The sequence below is a fragment of the Mesitornis unicolor genome, unplaced genomic scaffold (assembly GCF_000695765.1).
Source record: "Mesitornis unicolor isolate BGI_N332 unplaced genomic scaffold, ASM69576v1 scaffold15467, whole genome shotgun sequence".
NCBI classification, from domain to species: Eukaryota; Metazoa; Chordata; class Aves; order Mesitornithiformes; family Mesitornithidae; genus Mesitornis; species Mesitornis unicolor.
Genome location: NW_010198584.1, coordinates 5,152 through 27,715, shown reverse-complemented (window position 1 = coordinate 27,715; position 22,564 = coordinate 5,152). Strand labels below are relative to the sequence as shown.

The 22,564-nt window shown below is 51.2% G+C and overlaps 1 protein-coding gene across 1 annotated transcript in view; it reads right to left on the bottom strand.

Moving 5' to 3' along the window:
- Nucleotides 1–10,607: 10,607 nt before the first annotated feature.
- ACVR1C (activin A receptor, type IC) overlaps nucleotides 10,608–22,564 on the bottom strand; it is a 15,577-nt gene continuing 3,620 nt past the window's right edge. Inside the window, exons 2-9 of the mRNA XM_010189190.1 lie at nucleotides 14,330–14,412; nucleotides 14,135–14,297; nucleotides 12,810–13,067; nucleotides 12,473–12,640; nucleotides 11,629–11,785; nucleotides 11,403–11,527; nucleotides 11,007–11,137; nucleotides 10,608–10,733 (exon numbers count right to left, since the gene is read on the bottom strand). Of these exons, the coding sequence (XP_010187492.1) occupies nucleotides 10,608–10,733; nucleotides 11,007–11,137; nucleotides 11,403–11,527; nucleotides 11,629–11,785; nucleotides 12,473–12,640; nucleotides 12,810–13,067; nucleotides 14,135–14,297; nucleotides 14,330–14,412 (1,211 nt within the window). The remainder of the gene's footprint in view (nucleotides 10,734–11,006; nucleotides 11,138–11,402; nucleotides 11,528–11,628; nucleotides 11,786–12,472; nucleotides 12,641–12,809; nucleotides 13,068–14,134; nucleotides 14,298–14,329; nucleotides 14,413–22,564) is intronic.

The following is a 22,564-nucleotide window of genomic DNA, read 5'->3' as shown; positions in this document are numbered from 1 at the left end:
ATAATAATAATAATAATAATTTGCACATGAGGCGAAAGGGCTACGGGCAGGTGTACCCCCCCCGCCCATGTGTGAACATGGGGGTGGTCCCCATGCTCTTAAAGCCTCAACTCCGCAGATATTATGCACCAGTTTTCTGACAATACTTTCAGATTATATGTTCAGATTATAATGTGTCTCAAACATTTCCTATTCAGGCTTCTCCATGCCAGACAAGCAGCCCAAAGCTGGGATTGCTCGGCTGGCAATGTACAGCGACAGCGAGAGGGAGCTGTGTGGGAACCCGGCTGCAAAGAGCAGAGATGTGCCCAGATGAGCGGTTCGGTTCTGGGGGGAAGCCCATAGGACAGATCGCCCAACCAGTTCTAAACACCCCAAATTGGGATGGAAACAGCTCATGGTCAGTGCTTTCTGCCAGCATTGCAGGACAAAGAACGGCCCAGCTGCTGTGCTGAAGTAAAATCAAATTTAAAGGCAGATCGGGGCAGCAAAAGCTGCTTTTGACCAGCAGCACTGCTGCAAATGGTGAGGAAACGCGGCCAGGCAGGGTCTCCCTGCAGGAGCCCTTGGTGCGGACAGAACCATCCCAGCTGCCCACGCTGTTGGGGTCACAAACGTTTCACTGCAATCTTTTTTAACCCCAAACCGGCCAGGCTGACGCCATCCCATGGCGATCCTTCCAGCCCCCCAAAACCAGGAGCCACAGCAAACGTCCACAGACTCTCAGGGAAACTCATCCTCTCCCGGTCAGACGGAGCTCCCGGCCACCCCGTACCTGCTTGCGCCCGCGGGGCAGCGTCCCCACGGTGCTGGCCAGCAGCTGGGCCCTCCTGCTGTCCATGGGCCCCGCGCGCCCCCCGAACTCGCTGGCGTTGTGGCCGTGCTGGAGGAACCGCCGCAGGGCCATGGCGGGACGGGCGCTCAGCGTGGCGGTGCTGGGTGCTGCGGCATGGCCCAGGAGACGCCGAGGAGCTCGCCCCTGCCAGCGATCGGCAAAGTTCGGGGCCGGAAAGCGGGCACGTGACTGTGGTTTAGGTGCGTTGCATAAATCTCCTCAGGCAGAGCACCGGGGCGCTCGGCATGGGCTGTGCTCGGGAGAGAGCTAAGAACTGGAAATCCGCTTAATTCCTGCACACAACAGCTTCCCCTCTCGGCAGTGATTTGCCCCTGAAGCATTGCTTGCCCCAGACGCTTGCCCCAGTGCAGCTTGTTCATTCCCTTCCTCACCCAGCACCCCTCACATTGCCCAAATTGCCCTTTGGCAAAAAAGATAACGCTTTGTAACAGTGTCAGTGCATGACTTCCCAGCCAGAGGAAGGGGAGCAAGAACTGGAGGCCATGGGCTGAGAGCAGGAGCCGAAAACGTGGCAGAGCAAGGGCAGAGCAGCGGGGCTGCCCGACCCCGTGTCCCTTGTTGGGTCTCATCTCTGCTGACCCCGTGCTGTGGTTTAATTAACCCCACAGTGGTTTAATTTCTCGTATCCGTTATCACAGCTCTGCCCCTGCAAGTGGTGGTGGTGGAGGCACAGGGATGTTGTGCCCGGCTGTGGCCAGCAGCACCTACCCCCAGAAAAGGGAACGGCTTCTCGGTAAGGGACTGTGAAAGCAGCAGAGTGAATTTGTACAGTGAGTATTGCTTAAAAAAGAAACCTGCGTTTCCTCTTACGCTGGAAACAAGTCCTTTTTGGGGCTGTAGATCACATCACGATCTCAGCAGAAACTCCGGGTGAGTACAGGCATAAGTGCGGTGGGACAGGCCACGCAGCTACAAGATAACTCAAATTTAACTCCTAGCACTGGATGGCTTTGTTTCCTTTCTCTTGCATGGCTGATTTTAATCGCATTCCTGACCCAGTGAGTTCATGTTCCTCCTACCCCCTCACCCAACCCCGCTCTGCGTCACCTCCCTGGGGAGCAGCTGTGTCCCCTCACTCCCTGCACTGACCGCGAACACGAGGCCGGCAACACCACTGGCACGGGATGGCCACCAGCATGGGATGGCCAATGGCACGAGATGGCCACCGGCACGGGCCTCCTCCTACAGGGCCTCGTCTTGTCCTCAAGGAAAATCCCCAATAACTTTAGGAGCAAACTGAAATATCCCATGAGAACAACAGCAAATCCTTGGTGGGGCTTGCAAATCCTGGGGGTTAGAAAATGGGTTCCTGATAGTGCCCAGGGGTGCTGGGCTGTCCAGCCAAGGGGGGTGAAATGGATGGAAAAGCAAGTGCCAGGCTGGAAGAGATGGGAAATCGAGCCTGGAAAACGCCTTCCTGTGCAGAGTTACACCCCGTGCTAGATGGTTTTCCATCCAATGAGAATTAAATAATTGTTTCCACGTTGTAGTCATCCCACAAAAGATTTTAAAGGAAAATGAAATCCCAGATTTCCACCCAGAAGGAATCTTTGTGGAACTGGGCTGGCAGCAGGCACCGCTGCCGGGGCACCCCATCTGGGTGCAGGGGTTGGGCACCCAGAGCCACCAAAGTGGGGACCCAGGGGCCTGCTGCAGCCCAAGGGACCCCCCCTTTCCCTGGTCCCTTCAGCCAAGCTGGGCACAGCACCTGGCTCCAGGGGGGGTTTCTGCCAACCCCAAAAGGCTGCAGGCAGACCAACACCTCTGCTCCCTGGTGCTCTGCCCACTGGGGCTCCTGGTGTCAAGATTCGGTGGCACAGGGCTCCCCCCGCTCCAGGGCACCCGGATTGCTGTGGTGTGGGTAGATCCCCCTCCAGAATGCTCATAGCTCAGAAAACCACCACCTTGTGACAGAGAGAGGTCCTGTCAGAAAACATCTGGCCCACACAATGGGGACAATTTCGGACATTCGTCCTTTGCTCCTGAGCAGGGGAACAGGACAGGTCAAGGGATGTCTCATTGCACCTCCTCCATAGTGCTCATTCAGAAAATAAGTGTTTAAAAAGCAGTGTACAGCAGGGGAAAGCGCTCTCCTTTTTACTGGGAAAAGGAAGCTGCATCTTGGGGACAGTGTTTGCTCGGTCGCTAAAACGTGCTGAGTAATGCAGGGACGGCGGTGACTCAAAGCCTCTTCCCCTTTTCCTGCTCACCACAGCCCTGCCGAGGGCCTTTGACAACAAACAAAGCACATCTCGGTTCCTCAGGCAACCCTCGCTGACGCTTCCGAAACCCACTGACTCATCTCCGAACCAGGGGAGAGACAAACAACACCTCCCATCGGCAAACAGCAGGGCATGGGGTCAAGCTGCACCCCCAGCCCATGGCCAGGCACTCGTGGGCGATGCCACGCAGCTCTCATGGCCCTCACACCCACCCCATGGCCCTCACACACCCCCCACGTCCCTCACACCCCCCTCTCACCTCCAAGCTCTCTACCTGTCGCTGGTGGCAGAGCAGCACCACCACAATGGACACCCCATCCTGTCACCCCTCCGGTCTCCCCCATGGTGCTGAGGTGCTCTGGGCAGACACACGGTGCTGGTTCCTCCACGCTGATGGCCATGGGCTCAGGGAGGGCTGATGAGAAAGGGAAGAGCAGAGCAAACATCGGCAGGGGTCACCTTTTCCTCCATCAGCTTCTGTGAAGGCAAAGCAGAAAGTCCTCATCTCCCACCCCCAGATCCCCGAGCGCTGCTGCTGTGCTTGGGCCCTTGGTCAACCCCTGCGTCTGCCCCTCCAGCCCCACAGCTCCCACCAACCAGATCTCAAAAGCATCTCCAGTGCTGGTGCCCACAGAGGGACTCATCCCCACACCCCAGAGCAGATCCCGCTCTCTCCAGCCCTGTATTCGGCGCACAGGGCCATGCTGAAGGACCACTCCACTGGAACACCATTGGGGTAGCTCGTTCATGGCGAGCAGGGGCTGCGTGACTGCACCATCATCTGTCAGCGCAAGCTGCCTGCTTCTTCGGTGTCACCTCCATCGCTGGGCTTGGTGTCCCCGTGCACGCAGACATCCAGGCTCTGCCCTGCACGTTTTCCTTGCTCTCTGTACAGCATCTCCAAGCTACACCTTTCCAGCTGTTCTGAAAGCAAACCAAAACCATTATAATAACATTAAGGGATGGATTTTGCATTGAAGTAACTGGCTGGACTATCACAGATGTAGGGAGAATTTGTATGCATTTAATGCATAATTTTAAATTGGATCTGAGGGGAAATGTCTCCCCCAAAGGGTTCTCAGGGACTGGAAGGGACAGCCCATCCCTAGAGGGGTTCACAAACCGTGTGGATGTGGCACTTGGGGACGTGGTTTATGGCCATGGTGGGGTTAGGTTGACGGTTGATGATCTTAGAGGGCTTCTCCAACCTTAATGATTTGATGACATCTGATGGGTTTTAAAATGTTTTTGTCTAAGAAGATGGCTCTACAGCTTTGTACAGCACTTATATGGAGTCACCATCCCTGGAGGGGTTCAAAACTGAGTGGATGTGGCACTTGGGGATGTGGTTTATGGCCATGGTGGGGTTGGGTTGAGGTAGGACTGGATGATCTCAGGGGTCTTTTCCAACCCCAATGATCTGTGTCTGTGTGAATGAAAAGAGAACTGAGTTCTTACGTGATCTGGCGAGAAGGCAACGCGAGGATGTTCCCGTGCGTTGGTCCAACCCGAACACCTCCACACGCTGTGATACACCCGTTTTAGAGTGCACAAACCCTCCCAGAGACGGCGACGAAACCTGCTGCGAGATTTCAGATAAACTCTCTTCGTATTTCTCGAATAAGGTTTTGCATTGTCACTCTCCACATGCAGACAAACCACACAAGATGTTATTTTAGGCAGCCGCTCCTTTGTGCTCTTCTATTTGACAGGGCGCTGGTAAACCGCGCGCTGACTTGGGGTACCGGTACGAGTGCCCAAACGAGCATCGCCCCCACGCACCTCAGCACAGCTCAGCCGCTTTCTAATCAAAACAGACATTTCCAGAACACCGCGACATGAGGCTCAGGGCTGGTTTTGAAGAAGTCTCAAACAGCAAGGCTGTTGCCGAGGGTGGAAATGGCCCTGGAAGTTTAGATTCCTCACCTCCACGTAACCCGCATTTCCATGACTGTATATCAGACTGTCACACAAAAAAGCGGAAGATAACGATCCCGAGCAATAATCCTGGTGACTCTTTTACAGCCAGGAAATTTCCAGCGCCTCTCATGTAACTCAGTGAAATCAGAAAGGTGTTTTGTGGTGAATCAAGCGCAGCTTCAGCTGCACGAGCAGCGATCCAGAAATACACCAAATATCTGTGCTGCTCATTTCTAAACAAAAACCTATCTGACTCAACGGTGCATTTGAGGAAAATTACCAGTTGGAGGGGAAAGCCTCCAACAAACCCCTCGATTATGTCAATGCGGTAGAGAGATGTGTTTCCATAGCATATATGTGTCTGTCTATGAACATTTAGTCACGTTAAAGGGGGTTTCAGCCCCTTTACATATATAACTGTGTTCGGAACAGACAACTGCCATACCCCGTGTTGTAGCATCCCGTTCGTATTTGTCTCATTAAAAGATAATTTTCATTTATGTTCATCTTATCCTGAAGAATGAGCTCAGAAGGTTCACAAGAAAGCAGACTTTAGTATCACATCCCTCCCCACTGTGAAAGCTCACCTGAGTATCAATTTCACATTAAACTTCCCCATAACTTTGCTAGAAACAGAGAACCCTGCATCTGTGGGACAGGCCAGGCTGGAACACGGGGTGATTAAAGTGCTATGAACGTACTTACACACAAAGGCCACTGCGATGCTTTGAAAGTCACTTGCAAAGAAAAAACACTTGATAAAAAGATATTGCAGGGGAAAACCCCAGCTTCTTTCAGCCTCCTTCACATTTACTTGGCGCCCAGGTTCTCAGGCCATGGCAGACCCCGTGCTCATGCTGGTATTGAGAACAGCAGTATCTAAAGTAAATCCTTTAATATTAAATTGACAGAACCTCTCGCTGGGGACAGCTCCTCTTTCTTTGATGGCTCACCCACTGTTCCACCCTGTGTACTTTATATTAATACTGCCTTTTATGATTAATAATTTATGAAATCTGTTCCTATTTCACCCCATGGGTCTCCTTTCCTCTTCCCCATTCCCCTCGCCGGGTGGGGAGGAGCCTTGGGGTGACAGAACCCATTATTTCAGGCCCAAACACCGACCCCTTCCCATGACTTACCCCTGTGTGGCTGCACATCGGGGGGGAGCAGAGGTGGTGCCAGGGGAACGTGTCCTGTCCCAGTCCCTGCGGAGCCCCAGGGCCCCACACTCAGTAGTGATGTCCTCTGAACCCACCAGCACTGGGTCACGTCTGCAACCTCCTCCATCACCTGAAACCAACCCTTTTCCCCTCAAAACCCGAACATTAATCGAGAAAAAGGTTTACACTTCACAGGAGCACCATGGCAGAGTGTGCTTCATTTATTAAAACCGCCACGTCTTTCCCAAAGTATCCCGGTATGTAAAATATGCGTACAAAACACAACGTTTGAACAGATTATGTACATCCAGGGGCAGCTGCAAGGTCAAGCAATAACTTTAGCAACAGCTTTAAAAATAACACTGCGGTGTGTAGTAAAGCAGGTATTTCACGCTAGGAGGAATGAATTTCAGCGTTGGACTGCTATGGTAAGCTCTAAAACCTTACAGTACTTCCAGATAAAACATTAACACTTCTTTAAAAAACAGACAACTCAGAAACCGGATTGCAGATGGCAAAACACCACACATTTCTCCCTGGGGACTGAAACCCACAGCAGACTTAGACACAAATGCAACAGCTACATTCAAAATACATTCACCCCATTTACGCCAAAAATACATTCAGAGCCTTTGGTGACAACTTATTGCACGTTTCCTATTTTCTGTAGGAATACACCGTAGCTCTCCCTGCTCGTTTTCCTGTACATTCACAGACTGTGCTGCATGGGTAACACGGACACGGGTGTCTCTCCCTAAAAGCCCCATGCGGGTTGGGGGCACCAGAGCCCATGGGGGGGACCCTGCCCACCCCAAATGGATCGGCACTGCCCAGGCACCAGTGTGGTCCAGGGGCCACCACAGGGCTCTGAGCGCTGGCCAAGGGCGGCTCCACCAATGCAGGGAGGGATTTTTGAGCCATCCCCTGTACCAGGACGTGCCACGACATTGGGATGTGCTCGAGCACCCGCATCTGCAGACCACGACCACTGCAGACCACGCCAACGCAATGGAGCGATGGCCGACTCCCCTGTATGGGGTACGAGGGAGCCCGGGTGAGTGCAAATGAGTACAACACAGCAAAGTGCAAAGGAGCGTGGATTTCTCATGGGGCATCCGGGGGAAGCAGCTGAGGAAACAATCAAACAAACAAACAAACAGGTGCTAGACACAACGTTAATTAACTTTCCCTTTCAGTTCACTTTCCATGCATTAAGACTCAGGATGTCATTAAAAGTTAATTTAAAAAAAAATGAGTAATTCCCCCAAACTAGAAGCATCAATTAGGACAGGCTAAATGTGGTGACTGATCATCCTTGAGCTTGAAAACTCCTATCAGATTCAGAACTCATGCTTTGAATGAAGATCAGTAGGAACATCGGCAACCTTGCAGGACACATAAGCCTCCCCCAAACTGCAAAGCAGTGTCTCAATATAACCTCTGCTTTTAAATCCAAACAGGACAAATCTACGCCAAGGGCAAAGGCTATTAAATAGGTGTTTTGGTTTTGTTTTAAAAGGAGCATACTGTTTACAAACATTTTAAAGCTCAATACAACTTCAGCCGCTTGGCTCAGTTCTGCTGAACTCGAGTTTGCTAAAACGTAAATGTACCTCTCAACAACAGCAAAACAAGGGGAAAATAAAACCAGTGCAAACAACCCGAGCTAAGTGGAAAGCCAGGGCAAACAGAGCACAAAGTCTCACGCCATGAGACGGGTGCAGGAACAGATTTAAAGGATCCCTGGGGCTGGAGCCGAGACCCAAGAGGGGCAGCCAAACCAGAGCAGTGTCCAGCCATGAGAGCACCCCCTGCACAGCTCCCAGCCCCGCTCCTCAGGGTCATCCTCACCCTACAGGGCTGGGCAACAGCTTGAGAGACTCCGGGAGGGAACAACCGAAAAAACACAGCCGGAACTGAGAAACCAGAGCAGGCAGCACCGTCCGAGCAGGCAGCAAACCCGCTCTGAACGCCACTCAGCTCTACCCCAAAAAGCACATTTTGGTAATCTCACAGTGTGACTCTGGCCTGGTGCAGCAGCTCCTGCACAGACACCAAATGAGAGCCACAGCGGGAAAAGGATCCGCAGGAGCGGTTTTCACAGGCACAGACGCCTTCAAAGGATGATCTACATCAAAAGTGCATAGGAGTGAATTAAAAACGGAATAAAAATCCCTACAGAGCATCCTGGTCGCTCTGCCTGTGAAGTTCAAAGAATGCCAACATTTTAGGCATAAAAAATAATGTGTTTTAGAAGAGGTGGAAGAGAAGCTAATGGTGTCCCTTGGCCATCACGCATTTTGTATGGCGACTGGGCAAGTCTCCACAAGCCTTAATGCATCAAGAGCACTGCAGACATCGCACACTGTGCCATGAGACTTTTACTCCACCACCACTGATTTCAGACCCTGCATTCTGCAAATTCAGTGGGAATTTATTTCGATGGATAAAACATTTCCTCTTCTCTCTTAAAAAGATAATCTTCGATTGTTCTTTTTTAACATAAGGGCTTTTACAAGCTACGTTCTACAAGAACAAATTCTGGACCTTGCGTTTGCAAACCCTTTGGGGCCCACGTTTTGGGTCACGCAGCTGCCACAAGCGCCCTCACACAGCTCATAGCTGAGCAACCCGGGGGAGCTCATGCAGCTGAAGCACAAACCAATTAAATCTATGAGATTACTTTGATTACACCCCAAAAACCACACTGGGGAAAAAAAACAACCCTACTGCAATCCAGCAGTAATATTCCCCGCCATTCAACTCACAGACCATAAACCACAGCGTTATTTAACGCACGCACGCAGGAATGACTGGGAGTTCTGCAAACAAACGGGTGATTGCGTTAGAGCCGGTTTTGGGGCAATTAACGGCCAGAAAGGGCCCCAGGGAGTGTGTGTGTGCAGATAAGACAGGGGGTATCGACACCACTGACCGTCGCACTCAGTAAAGGTTTAACCATTCTCCATGCAAGAGCCCCAATTCACTGAGTTTAAACACCAGAATGAGCTGGCAGCACAGAGCTGTGTGGGCTGCACCCGATTTTTGCAAAGCTTTGCTATTCTGGGAACACCTCTGGGCTCAATTTCCAGGGACCACCTGGATATAGAGACACTAAAGAACAGTATTATTATGAAACGTATTATTTTGGCTATTAAAATACTGTATTTAAATGCGTGGACCACACAGCGGGACAGAATTCACAAAACACGAGAACATCAGTGAATTCTGAAAAAAACACCTCACTTTTTATAGCTTGAGTGTTATGGAAACACGACTGGAGATGGGAATGCCTCTCACCAGCCTGGTGCTGTCACAGACATCCATGAGGCCTCCAAGTGGGCCATATGGGCTCGTGCAAGGACATCAGTGCTTAAAAAACTTACATTTCCACAGGTCCTGGTGGCCCAGCCCGGAGCACAGGTACATCTGAAACGTCCATTTTTGGTGAAAAAGCTGAAAGCTTGGGTGGCAGAAAGCAGCTCCACCACCCGCCATGGGCCCCAGAATGGCTCTGATGTGCCCCAAGGCAGTCCCCACACCCCCTGACAGCACTGCCAACGAGAAACCAACTTTCCTGACAAGTTTCCACTCTTTTCCAGCAATTAATTTCATTAAAGCTTCCCCCTAAAGCATCAAAAAGGCACTAAAATAAATTACTAGTGGCAGATTGGCAAGATATGGTTTAAAAATATATACTTTCTCAGTTCAGGTAGAATTTCTCTTATCCCGTACCTACATACCCATTGGAAAAGTATTGCCTCTTAATTTTCCTACTAACTGTTCAAAAGAAAATACGTCCCTTGATCAATATGCTCAATGAATAAGTGAACAGAGGAAAATAACTCCAAATCCTAACTATAATACTGTAATACTGAAATCAAGACTATAAAAATAAAATATCCTAGAAAACCGACTGGGTGTTTTTGTTCACAACATACACACTTCCTGGATTTTCCATCTCTTTTGCTTTACTTAGGTAATGATAAATATACTCTTTTAAAACGTATCTTACTGACAGCCTCTTCGCAGGTTGCTGCATACAAACATGTAAGAGGCTTGACTGAATTTGGTCTTTCACTTGTTTGAGGATAAAACATGTGGCTTCTCTCGCAAACAGGCTTTGACCAACACCAGCTCTTGCCAGCACATCTGGGGGCTGACTGGGACGAAAAGCACAATAGCTGAAGGTATTTTCACGCTGTCGTGGTGTTTTAAGCTCCTTTGGGCAATCAGCCGCATGTCCGAGTGACTCCAGGAACCCACAGCCATTGCCTGTACAAAACACAACCGCAAGTCAATGCTGCCCCAACCTTGGAGCTCAAAGCCAGCATCCCGGTCCGGGCACTTGGATGCTGAACCACGTTACATGAGGTAGACCAAAACCAAAAAAACATCACAGGTTGAGGGATGGACAGCAGCATTCAGGGGTTCCCCGCTCCTCCGTCAGCCCTTGGGGTCCTCCTGGGCGCAGAGCTGCGACAGCGTCTTCTTGACGCGCAGGGCGGTGAGCCGCGCCGCGCCGCTGCCGTGCCAGCACTCGCGCATCACCCGGCCCATCACGCGCAGCGCCTGCGGCCGAAACAGACCCATGGGTCACCACCAACCCCGCTTCAGGGGTTTGCAGTGCAACAGCGGCTCTGAAGCCGTAATACAACAGCAACTTCATTAATCAAGACCAATACTCGCACAGAGTTCAACTTTGGGTGCAAGGGCAGTTTTCTCTGGGAGCTCAAACAGCACTACACATCTGAAATGCATTTAAACTCAGCAGAGTTCCCTTCGTCCCACTGAAAAATTCTTAATTTAAATATTCTTTACAATAAACCCGGAAACTGCTTTTACCTCACAGGTTTGCCACTGGTTGGGAATATTTGGTCTGAGCTTCTGCTCGCAGACGACCCTTCTCATGTCTTCTATCGAAGGATCCGAAGGCACAACGTCGTAGTAAGGCAACTGGTACTCCTCCGTGATTCCTACGAGAGATTTGTGGAGCAGGTAACACAAAACCTGAAGTAGCTGCTCCAGAAAAACCTCTGATTCTTTGTTTTCACAGGAAATGAGAGGACAGAGGAGCATTTGGGGCCACCTCCAACAACCGCCACCTCCAACAACCCTATGACCACATACTGCCAAGTATAGTAATAATTATAATGACAGTGCAGGGCAGGGACATAAATAATTGCTTTTTTATTTAAGATAAAAGTGGTCATCGTGCAATGGCAAGGCCAGACAGCTCACCTCCGACGGAGCACCTCCGGGCTATCTCCCAGTACACCAGCCCCAGGGAGTACATGTCTGCGCGCTTGAAGGACTCGAAGATGTTCATGTTCATCGTGTCGTCAAGTATCTCTGGAGCCATGTACCTTTAAAGTACACAAAGAGGTGTCACCAACAGAGGAAAGTGCCAAAAGCTGACAGAAACCAGCCCCATGGGGCATGCCAAGCCGGTGGCCCCCTCACCCACCTCCTGGTGCCCACCCTGGGGTTCTGGGGAATGTCGATGGTGTTGAGCACTGAGTCGTGCTTCACCGCCAGGCCCAGGTCCGCGATGGCGCAGCTCTCGTTCCTCTTCACCAGGATGTTTTTAGACTTCAGGTCGCGGTGCGCGATTGCTGGCTTGCCTGCTCACAGGAGAAGAGAGCGCAGTCAGTTTTGGTAACAACAGTGGGGATTTTAACACGGCGAGCAAGGAAGCAAAACCAGGTTTCATAGAATCATAGGATGCATTGGGCTGGAAGGTTAAAGATCATGTACAGAATCATAAAAGTTGGAAAAGCCCTCCAAGATCACTAAGTCCAACATCAACCCAACCCCACCATGGCCACTGAAACGTGTCCCCAAGTGCCACATCCACACGGTTTTGGACCCCTCCAGGGATGGGGACCCCACCACTTCACTGGACACCCTGTAATCACCCATTTCCACCCTCCATGGACACCTCCACCAGCCCAGGCTGCTCCAAGCCCCATCCAACCTGGCCTTGGGCACTGCCAAGGAGGAGGATTTATTCAACTTCATTACCATACCCCATTAAAACCCCTCCAAATTCCTTTAGAAACTCCTTCATTAGCACAGCTGCTCCCACAGACATCCACTTTAAAAGGTGCAGACAGGTAAAGCGGGCAGGCAATATTCTTGTTCTGTTCATGCTGTACCACCAACACTGTTCCTGGTGGTACAACAGTGTGCAAAATGTTTTGCCATACCACGTCCCCCACAAACTATTTCACAAATACCCCTGAAGCTCCTTAAAATACTGGACAGGGAAACGGGGAGGGAGCAGGGCTCCTTCACTAGCACAACACAACCTTGCGTGCCGACGATCTCCATGTGGAGGTGCGCCAGGCCGCTGGCCACCGACAGCGCCAGCCGCACCATGGCCTGCGCCGTCACCGTGCCGCGGTTCAGGTGGTCGAACAGCGACCCTTGCTCATGGTACTCGGAGACCAGCCAGAGCTGCGTCCATGTCCCATTATCTGCCCAAGGAAGCAACGTTAGTCAGTTTTATTTAAAAATCAGCCAGGAAAAGCCCCATTTGTGCTGGTTTGGGCACGCAAAGGAAGGAGTTTGCCGGCCACCTCTGTGGGAAGGAGCTCCGGAGAAACCAGAGAAGCCCCAAGATTTCCCACCCAGCTCGCAGCGTACCCTTGTTATCGGCTGCGATAAAGCCCAAGATGTTATCGGCTGCGATAAAGCCCAGGATGTTCTCGTGCCGCAGCATCACCGTCTGGTAAATCTCCGCCTCGCGGAACCAGGAGCGCTCGTCCCTGGAGGAGAAGATCTTCACGGCCACGTCTTCCCCGCACCACTTCCCGCGCCAGACTTCGCCAAATCGGCCTTTCCCCACGATCTCCTGCAGGACGATCGTCCTCGCGATCGTCCTCTGCACGAGCAGGGGTAGGCCTGGATTGAAAAGGAGAGGGGGGTTTTTGTGACATGGTTCAGTGGTGATCTCTACATCCCAAAGACAGAGATTTTCCGGTGAGCTGCACTCACAACTTTGCTGCCAAAGAGCACCGAGGAAACGCCTCTCCCAACCAAAATCTCCCAAAATCACACTTTTAAGTGTTAATAGCCAGATGAGCGTACATCACGTCTGTCACTTCTTTCTCCAAACTCTACCTCCCTAATCCCAAATTAAATAAAAAAATATTAAAAATTAAAAAGCGGGCCTGAACTACTTGGTCTGGTTTGATACAGACTGGAGTTTGTTTTGCAGCCAGTTAATTGATCCATTATGGCTGAAATTTCCAATGAGAAAAATAAATTACCACAGCAGTTTCATGTTATTTTGCTAGCCATAATGCCCTGCTTTGTTTGATTTGATATTAAATTTTACTTATTATATCTGTTAAAAACCATTAGGGAAGTACGATAAATTACTCCTGAATAGTATGTAGCTCATGCAAAATAAAGCTGAATCAAGCACCGTTTATGAATTTTTCAATTATAAATAAAATTAAGCACGATTTACATATTTTTCAGGCAAATCAAAATTCTCTTTGCAGGAAGCTGAGCCACACGCGCCAGATGTGCCACCAGCCCCATGAGCTGCAATTCCTGAATTCCCACCTCATTTTTGCCTTTCTTTGATGTAAGAAGCTGTCAGCAGCAAGGGAGGCATCACAGCAGAAAGATATTAGAAATGGGTAAATTAAATATTAAAAAGGTTGTCATTCTGCTCAGAACAAGGCTTTGGAGTAATGTTATTTTTACACTGCTATAAAATTTACAGTGTGTTGTGCTGGCTCCCACATTTAAATTCAGCACCTTTAGCATCCGCCAGGAGCATCCATTACACACCCGGGATCTGCTTCACAATTTACTTTTTGTAACTCTTCCATTCAAACAAAGCCCTGAACGTTTGCAATTTGACAGAAAAAGAGCACAACAAGCCCTGTTGCCGCTGTGTGGCCATGCCCACCGGTCACCACAAAGCCTCCCAGAACATGAAACGTGCCAAAACGTACCCGAGCCGGAGCCAGAGGTGGTCATGTCGTAGATGAGATCCTTCAACGTCTTCCCGGAGCCCACCAGGGCGCACTCGGACAGCGGCTCCTCCACATTGGGCTGCTTGGCGCGGCCGTGGGCCCAGCGCCGGCCATGGCACACACAGGCCGCCAGCACCGCCGCCTGTGGCACCCCCGGCCCCCCAGCACCGCCGCCAGGGACAGGAGGCAGAGCGGCACCGCCACCGTCACTGCCAGCGCCGCGGGGCCCACCATGGTTCTGCCGGGAGGCTCCGACGCTTTGGGAAGACACAAGGTAAGGGAAGAAGGTGTTAAGAGAAGGGCTGCAGAGCCACGACATGTTGAGACCTTATCACTCTCTATAACCGCCTGAAGGGAGGGTGTAGGCAGGGGGTTTGGGCTTTTCTCACAGGTGACAAGATGAGAGGGCACAGCCTGAAGCTGCGCCAAGGGAGGTTTAGGCTGGAGATTCACAGAATATCACAGAATATCAGGAGTTGGAAGGGCCCTGGAAAGCTCCCCCAGTGCAACCCCTGCCACAGCAGGAGCACCAGAGCAGTCACACAGGAACACGGCCAGGGCTTTGGGTGTCTGCACACAAGGAGACTCCACAACCTCTCTGGGCAGCCTGGGCCATGCTCCAGAACCCTCACACTCACAAACTTTGGCCTCATCTTCAGCTTGAACCTCCTGTGCTCCAGCTTGGGACCATTGCCCCTTGTCCTGGCATTGGCCATCCCAGAGCAGAGCCTGGCTCCTTCCTCCTGACACTGCCCTTTCCCAATGGATCCCCAGGAATGAGGGCACCCCTCAGGCTCCTCTGCTCCAAGCTCAAGAGCCCCAGCTCCCTCAGCCGCTCCTCACAAGGGAGAAGCACTTAGAAAGCACTTTTTGATGGAGAGGGTGATCAGGTGTTGGAATGGACTGCCCAGTGAGGTGGTGGAGTCACCATCCATGGAGGTGTGTAAGGAAAGGCTGGATGTGGCACTTGGTGCCATGGTCTGGCCGATGTGGTGGTGCTACGTCATGGGCTGGACTCTACGAGCTCAGAGGTCTTTTCCTGCCTCAATAATTCTGTGAGATCCAACCATTTCCCACCACTGTCCTGACCAGAACAGACCATCTTTCTGTAAATTAGGGCAGCTTCCACACCACCGCCATGCCTGTCCCCGGCCCTCAGCTCCTCAGACACCGCACCTCCCCACGGCTGTACCTCCACTGACCCATCGTTAACCCTGCACACCCTCCCACAGCACAACACACCCTGGCCCTCAGCTTCTCCAGCAAGTCCCACTCCTTGGTACTGCTCACCCAAAGGACATCTCCTTGCTACTGCAGACCCCAAAACGCAGCAGGGACTACAGAGCACGCAGTATTAATTTGTTTGCCTTGTCAAAATGCCACCCATCTGCAGGCACTGGATCCCATCTCCCACAGCAGGAGACCAAGGGACAGGGCCAGCCAGGGACGCCTGACTGGCTCCATGACCAGCCACCGCAGTGCCCGTCCCACGCCTCAAGGTTTGTGTACAAACCCCTCAGCACCGTCCCTGCCAAAAACAAACCCTTGGTAAAAAACCACTTCCTAACACTCCGCACATACGGGAATACAGAGCTCCAGGCATTAAAAGGACCTCCAGGACAGAGCACTTTTGAACCTATGCTCATGAAGCTGCACCTCACACAGGCCAAGGAACGGGACTGTTCTGGAGCATATTTTCCATTTTTAAACTGCAGGGGTGAAAAACACACCAAGAAGCTATAGGAATACGTCATCAAGGTATTTACATGCACACACACACACAAATCCCTTAATGCATCCAGAACTGTAAATAACCTAAAAAAAATAACCCAAAAACCCAACGCAAACCAAGCCAATCAACTACCACTCATCCTAAAAATAAAACAGAAAGTTGACCCCAAAAAAACTGAATCCCAAGCACCAGATGGCGGCTCTAAAGGCTACAGAAGATTTAAGAGCTATGAATGTCCCACCACACAAAGTCATCTCTTTGCTGCCCCAGAAGACAAAAAGCCCCCTCTCCCTCTAGGACCATGCTATAAGCAATGGGTACATCAAAATCCGAATTTCAGGAGTAAAAGGGACTGACTGTTACTTTCCTCAGTCACTACAAGAGCAGCCCCTCTCCAGAGCACGGTGCCCAGCCACGCACCCCCCACTCAGCAGTGCAGCAGCACAGTCAGCTGTGCAATGTGAAATGTGCCTTCTTCTTCCCTTCTGCACACTCTAACGCCGTGCACTTTGAGTAATGAGAAAAGGAAATCAACAGACTGTTACAAACAGTTCACACCGCCCTTAAAATTAAAGTTATTACATCTTGTCCACAGGTTTTTCTCTTCACAGTCCTCAATGGGATGCTGCAGGGGCTGCCTGGTGGTTTTACAGGGGGATTTGCCACCAGGATCCCACCTCACAGCCACTGCTCGTTAACTGACCCACTATGACACCCCACACTGTTTTAACGATGGTTGCAGATGGCAGAGGTTCTCTGGGGCAGGTACAGTGCAGCAGGAACACGTCCCCTGCCACCTGAGCTTGGTGCAGAGCTGCTCCGGCCACATCGCCACACTCACAGCCAGCACAACACCCCGGGGCAAGGAGTCATCCCATGGGTGTCTGACACCCTGGTGCATCACCCAAACCAGCGCCCTGTCCCGCAGAGCCACACGGCTCCATCCTCTGCTGGCTGCTGCTGTGAGACCACCGCACAACACCACCACTGTCAGCTCTTGCTAATGGCCTTAGGGCTGGGTTGGACTCCATGATCTTAAAGGTCTAACCAACCAAAACCATTCAATTTCCACCAGCTGCTGAAAAACAAGGTGACATGAAATGAACGAAACGTAAATATTTATTGTTATTAGGCGGTGCAAACAGTATCGAAGGGTAAACATTCAGGAAGCTCTGCACAGCAACAGCCCAGCACCAAGCAGACCCTGTCACAGCAGCCACATCAGCCCTGCTGCAAAGCCATGGGTGGTGCTGTGCAAGATGAGGAGAGCAGGCACGGTCCTGGCAGGACATCCCCTGCTGCTTGTGCTTCCCCTCACCATGCACCCACATCATCTTCTGCCCGAGCTGCTTCACTTCGTTGTCCCCATGTCCGCTGCCAGGTCCCTGCAGTCACACACTCACCACTGTCCCCTTACCCCTCCTTCCTTCTCCTCCCTCTTCCCACAGCTCCCTCCATTGCACAGCACCAGTTTTCCCAATAGACAATTCCTTAACAACCTCCCATTTTCCTCTTTTTTTCACGTTCAAGCCTGTTTCCTTGCAGTCTGGATATCTGGCAAATCTGTGCAGGCAAAAAAGAGTAATAGTTAATGGTGGCTTTCTCTTTTTCTTAAAATTACAGACATACTTCTGTAGATACGTAAATCTCTCCAGGATCTCCTGCAACCAGGGAGCAGCTCTGGAGACGCTTCCAACAGGAGAAAAGCCAAGCTTGCTAAGGGCACAACGCATTCAATTGCTTCACTCTCCCAAACCGCTGCCCGTGGCACCGCTGCGGGAACAGCTCGTCCCATGCTCAGAGGGCATGGGTGGTAGCGACAGCCAACGGTGCAATGGGGTGGCGACAACAGCACGAAGCACCCAGGAGAGTGGGGAAATCAGCACTTCCACCAGTGCTCTTTTCACTGCAGGACGTGCTCCCGGCTCACACCCAAGAGAACGCACCCATTTTTGAAGGGTTTTTAGTATGAAAGCCACAGTTCTGTCCCGGCTGCGTCTGCACTACCTCATCACTCATCCCGCAAACCCAGGTTCGGTTCACAGATTTGCCAGCAGAATTAAGTGAGACAACAGCGCAGTTTAGGCTCCTGGGACATGTTGATTTGTAATGTGCAGTGCGCTGTTTGCACATTGCAAACGACTGAAACGCGTTTTATAGCAGAATCTTAAGAGGCTCATAAAAAGCAGTACACATATTAAAAAAAAAGCAACAAAACCATTTTTATCAGAAAAAATGGCTTGAATTTTAACAGAAAAGACACATTTTTACTGAAAACACGTATGAGCACAGTTTGTATCATTACACCGCAGCATAGGCTTTGTGAGAGGACTGCATCAGAACTTAATTTGGGGGGCATTTTGGGAGCCAGGCGAGCAGTGGGGCAGGCAGCAGCGAGTGGCAGGGACCCAGAGCACAGCAAACCCTGGCTGAGGCAGGAGGGGACACAGACAGGGCCATGCTGGGCCGCAGAGCACAGCAGAACTCAGAGACCCTCACACACACGCAGCGCCGGGAGCACAGGCAGAAGCCAGCTGTACAACCTGCGTAGCGGCTGTTGTGCACAACACAACCAGGGATGCTTACAGGGCTGGGGATGCTGTCAGTTGAGGGAGCTGCAGGACAAGTCAGCAGGGAGACAACTGAGGTGTCCAGCTTTGCACAGGGTCTGCACAGAGTTGCTGGGCAAGGAGGAGATCTTGACTGGAGAAGGTGCTTGGATGGAGTCACCCGGAAACCTCCTTTGTCACCCTGCACTCCACCGGCTGCACCGAGGTGTGGAACAAGGCTGGCGGCACCACTTGAAGCCTCCACGGGGTACATGGGAGAGTCGGGGTGTACGGCGTCGTGGTGTCTGTGGTGCGGGCGGGTGTAGAACATTGAGTGGGTGTAGGGCATCGGTTCCGGAGTAGGACATCAGGCAGGTGAAGGGCATCAGTTCTGGTGTAGGGCATTGGGTGGGTGTAGGGCATTGGTTCTGGTGTAGGACATCAGGTGGGTGTAGGACATCAGTTCTGGTGTAGGGCAGCAGGTGGGGGTAGGACACCCTCAGCCTTGAGCCCTTGCCACAGCGTGTCCCACGGCCAACACCGCACATGCCATGGCCCCGTTGACCACGTGCAGGGGACAAACAGCACCATGCACCGGGACAAACAGCACAATGTACCAGGACAAACAGCAATTAATGGCCACATCACCAAATGAGTGTGGAAACATTTACAGCAGCTGCGCAACACTGAACCCCTGGGAAATCAGAAGAGCCCCCGTGACTGCCTGAACCATCAAGTCAACACCATTAATCACAACGTTTTGCAACCCGGTTTCAGCGTGCTGCTAGTCAATGGCTTACTCACTAAGAACAGAGGGTGAGGACATGCTGCCGTGTACGGGACAAAAATAGCAGAGTTTCACAACGTGGTGCAGTTCTAATTCCAAGTTGTGTAAACAAGAGAGTACTTTTAGGCAGGGAAAAAAAGGAATGATTGTTTTTTTCCCCTCCAATGGAAAAAGACATTGTCACACACGACATTTGCCTTGATTTTGGCATGTAATGGGCACCACAAGGCTTCTGAAAGCCCTGAACTGCACAGGTTTAACTTCCTAAGCTACCCAGGGAAGAAAATAATGTTCTCTTTCCAATGTAGTAAGAAAATACACTGCATCCAATGGGGTGCTGCAGTCAGACACACACTATACTTCTAAACAATGACAAAAATGCACAGTGTGGACTCGAGTCTGATTTTCTCCAGCTTCCACCATGACTACAGACCCCACGGAGGATATCTGGCAATGGGAAGGCTTTGCCCAAGGCCCAGAAGGTGACGGCCAGAACAGAGCAGCTGTAATTCAGTGTCCAGCCCAACCTAATGGACCAAAGCCCCATTTCACACTGACTCAAACAGGTTCCAGTGCCCCCATCACCCCAGACTGGGCTCAGCCCATCCCAAACTGGGAGACACTGGGTGCAGACGGAAGCTGGGCACCAGCAGCTCCTCCTCCACACTTTGGGTGTTCTCGAGTCCTGCCCTCCATCCAAGGCTGTTCCTGCTCACTTTTTAAATTAAAAACCCAAATTGGCACGCAGCTACATCAGGTACCTGCTGCTACTCAGCGGGAACACAAACTCAATGTGGGCTGCTGAACTCCAGCAGTGGCTTTTGGAAACCACCAGTCAGGAGGAAACAAAGCGGCCACACAGAAGAGAGAAAAAATATCTATCAGCATATTTCCCCTCTTCTTTTTTCACTCCATGCTTGCTCTTTTCATCCATCACTAACACTCCAGCAGAGCTAGTGAGCAGAACTGTGTTCTGTCCCTTCCCTCGCTGTCCAGACCTCCTAACCCTATTTATGAACCACGACCGTGCTGGGAACACCCAGCCAGACCTTGCCATGCACCCAGTGCCCAGTGAGGAACACCAAAAGGGAGGAGAAATCCAGAGTCTTGCCCTTGAATGGAGAGTCAAATACAGGGGTTATGCAGAACGTTACTGGTTGAGGGCTGATTTTTCTAATTTTCTGCATTAAAATGTAAAATTATAAAACTATTGGTACAGCAGTGTCCAACTTCCTTCACACTGACATATATATTCATACTAACATGTATCTCCCCACTAACAAACACATCTCCCCACTAACAAACACATGTCCCCACTAACAAACACATCTCCCCACTAACAAACACATGTCCCCACTAACAAACACATGTCCCCACTAACATGCCGTGTACACCGTTCTGGAAGGGCTCTAACGTCTTTAGGCACGTTCAGACAGTGAAATGAAGAGCAATTATTTCCTCATGCAAAACCTACAGATGATATATTTTTTTAAAAACCAACAAAACAGGAGAATCTTGCCCACTCGTTAGTGTAACTGGTACCACTCATCTGTCTTGGCAACACCAAACACTGCAGGGATTTTGTCCCAGGGATCCTGCCATGTTTCCCTTTGTTCCATCCCAGCATGTGCCACCCTAGGTGACATGAGGGCATTTGGGCCTTTGTGTGCTTTGGGCAACAGGAATAGAGAAGAGAGCTGGAAATTACTTATTATACAGTTTGTTAATCCCTCTATTAACTTAATCCGGTTCCATAAAGCCTCCTTTCTCCGCTGACTCATTTTCCATTGTGCAGATAGGGAACAGAAACCGCATGCCTTTGATCTCCAGTCGTAGAGATGCTGCGTGCCATGTCACCCAAAATACCACAGAAAGGAGACCCTGCTGCTGCTGCTAAAAACCCCAAAACCTTCAGAATTGAAACTTTTACAGAAAATTCTTTGCCGTGCTGAAGTTTCCCACCCACCCACACTGCACACACCAAACACATCCCCGGGTTTTCTCCCAGCGAGGATGACATTTTCTTCAGCCTGGCCAGAAAGCCAAAAACCCTCTGACAAATTTGCAAACCAGCACGAATCCAGCCCCAACTTTCCTTATCTGTAAAGATGGAGAATTAATATCCAGCATCACTGGGTATGCTGAGGTCAAGAGGTTGCAATGAACGGTAGTAACTCCTCCCTGCACACCTACAGACAGGCTGCCAGAGCAGAGCAGGACACCAGGGCTCCAGCAGGTCCTGGTAAGCCTTCCTGGTGACATGCATGAAGTGTCCAAGCCCTCGGGCTCGGGTTCAAGAGCTGCTGAGTCGCTGCCTCCACCTGAGGAGGAAACTGAAGCCACCACCAACCTTGGAGAAGGGACAAGGACCAAGTCCCCCCACCTGTACTTACTCCTCCTGGGGTCACACACTGGCCTGCACCGTAACCAAACACATGGATCATGAAATCACAGCATCACTGCATGGTTTGGGTTGAAGGGACCATAAAGCTCATCCAATTTCAACCCCCATGGGCAGGGACACCTCCACCAGCCCAGGCTGCTCCAACCCCGTCCAACCTGGCCTTGGGCACTGCCAGGGAGGGGGCGCCCACAGCTTCTCTGGGCAACCCAGGGTCACAAGCGCTGCCCCCCAGGTCTGAAATATGGCAATAATCCCATGAGACACGAGCCTAGACTTGAAGGAGCCTTCCAGATGTCATTAGCAGCTCCTCAAGTGGTTGGTGTCACACACTGAGGTGCAGAGGCCACTTCTCACACAGACACATGAGGTTGGTACAGGAGCTTTTCTGTACCCAGCACCCAGCAGGGCAGAAAGTGTCCCCGTTAAAACGGGAGCACTCTGGAAATACAGTCAGGGTTAGCACAGAAACAACCCTCGTTACTGCAAACTGATCCTGCACTTTGGTGCTTAATGCAAAGTACTGTCATGAAATCCCTGGCAGCAGTGAGTCTATAAGAAGCAGATACCCACATTGACTATGTCCTCAAGATGTGTATTTTCACACATTGTAAAAATAAAACAAAAACAACCCAACAGCTCAGCCCAAAACCAGGCTGCCCTGACACAAGGCGCAGTAGGAGCAGCTCTTCTGAGGCACACGGTGCCATCTGCAGTCTTAGTGCGGAAATTCACGCACGGGCAATCGAAGTTAGGAAAGAGCTTGCAGCCCCCCGAGATCCGCACACCACAAGTCACCGGATCGTTCTCAATACATTTACTCACAAACCCCCGCTAATGAACGCACAGCCAAGCCACAGCAGGTCAGCACAAAGAAGAGCAGAGGGACGGGCTCGTGTTCCTGGTTGTGTCCCCATGGGTGCAGTGGCCGCAGGGAAGA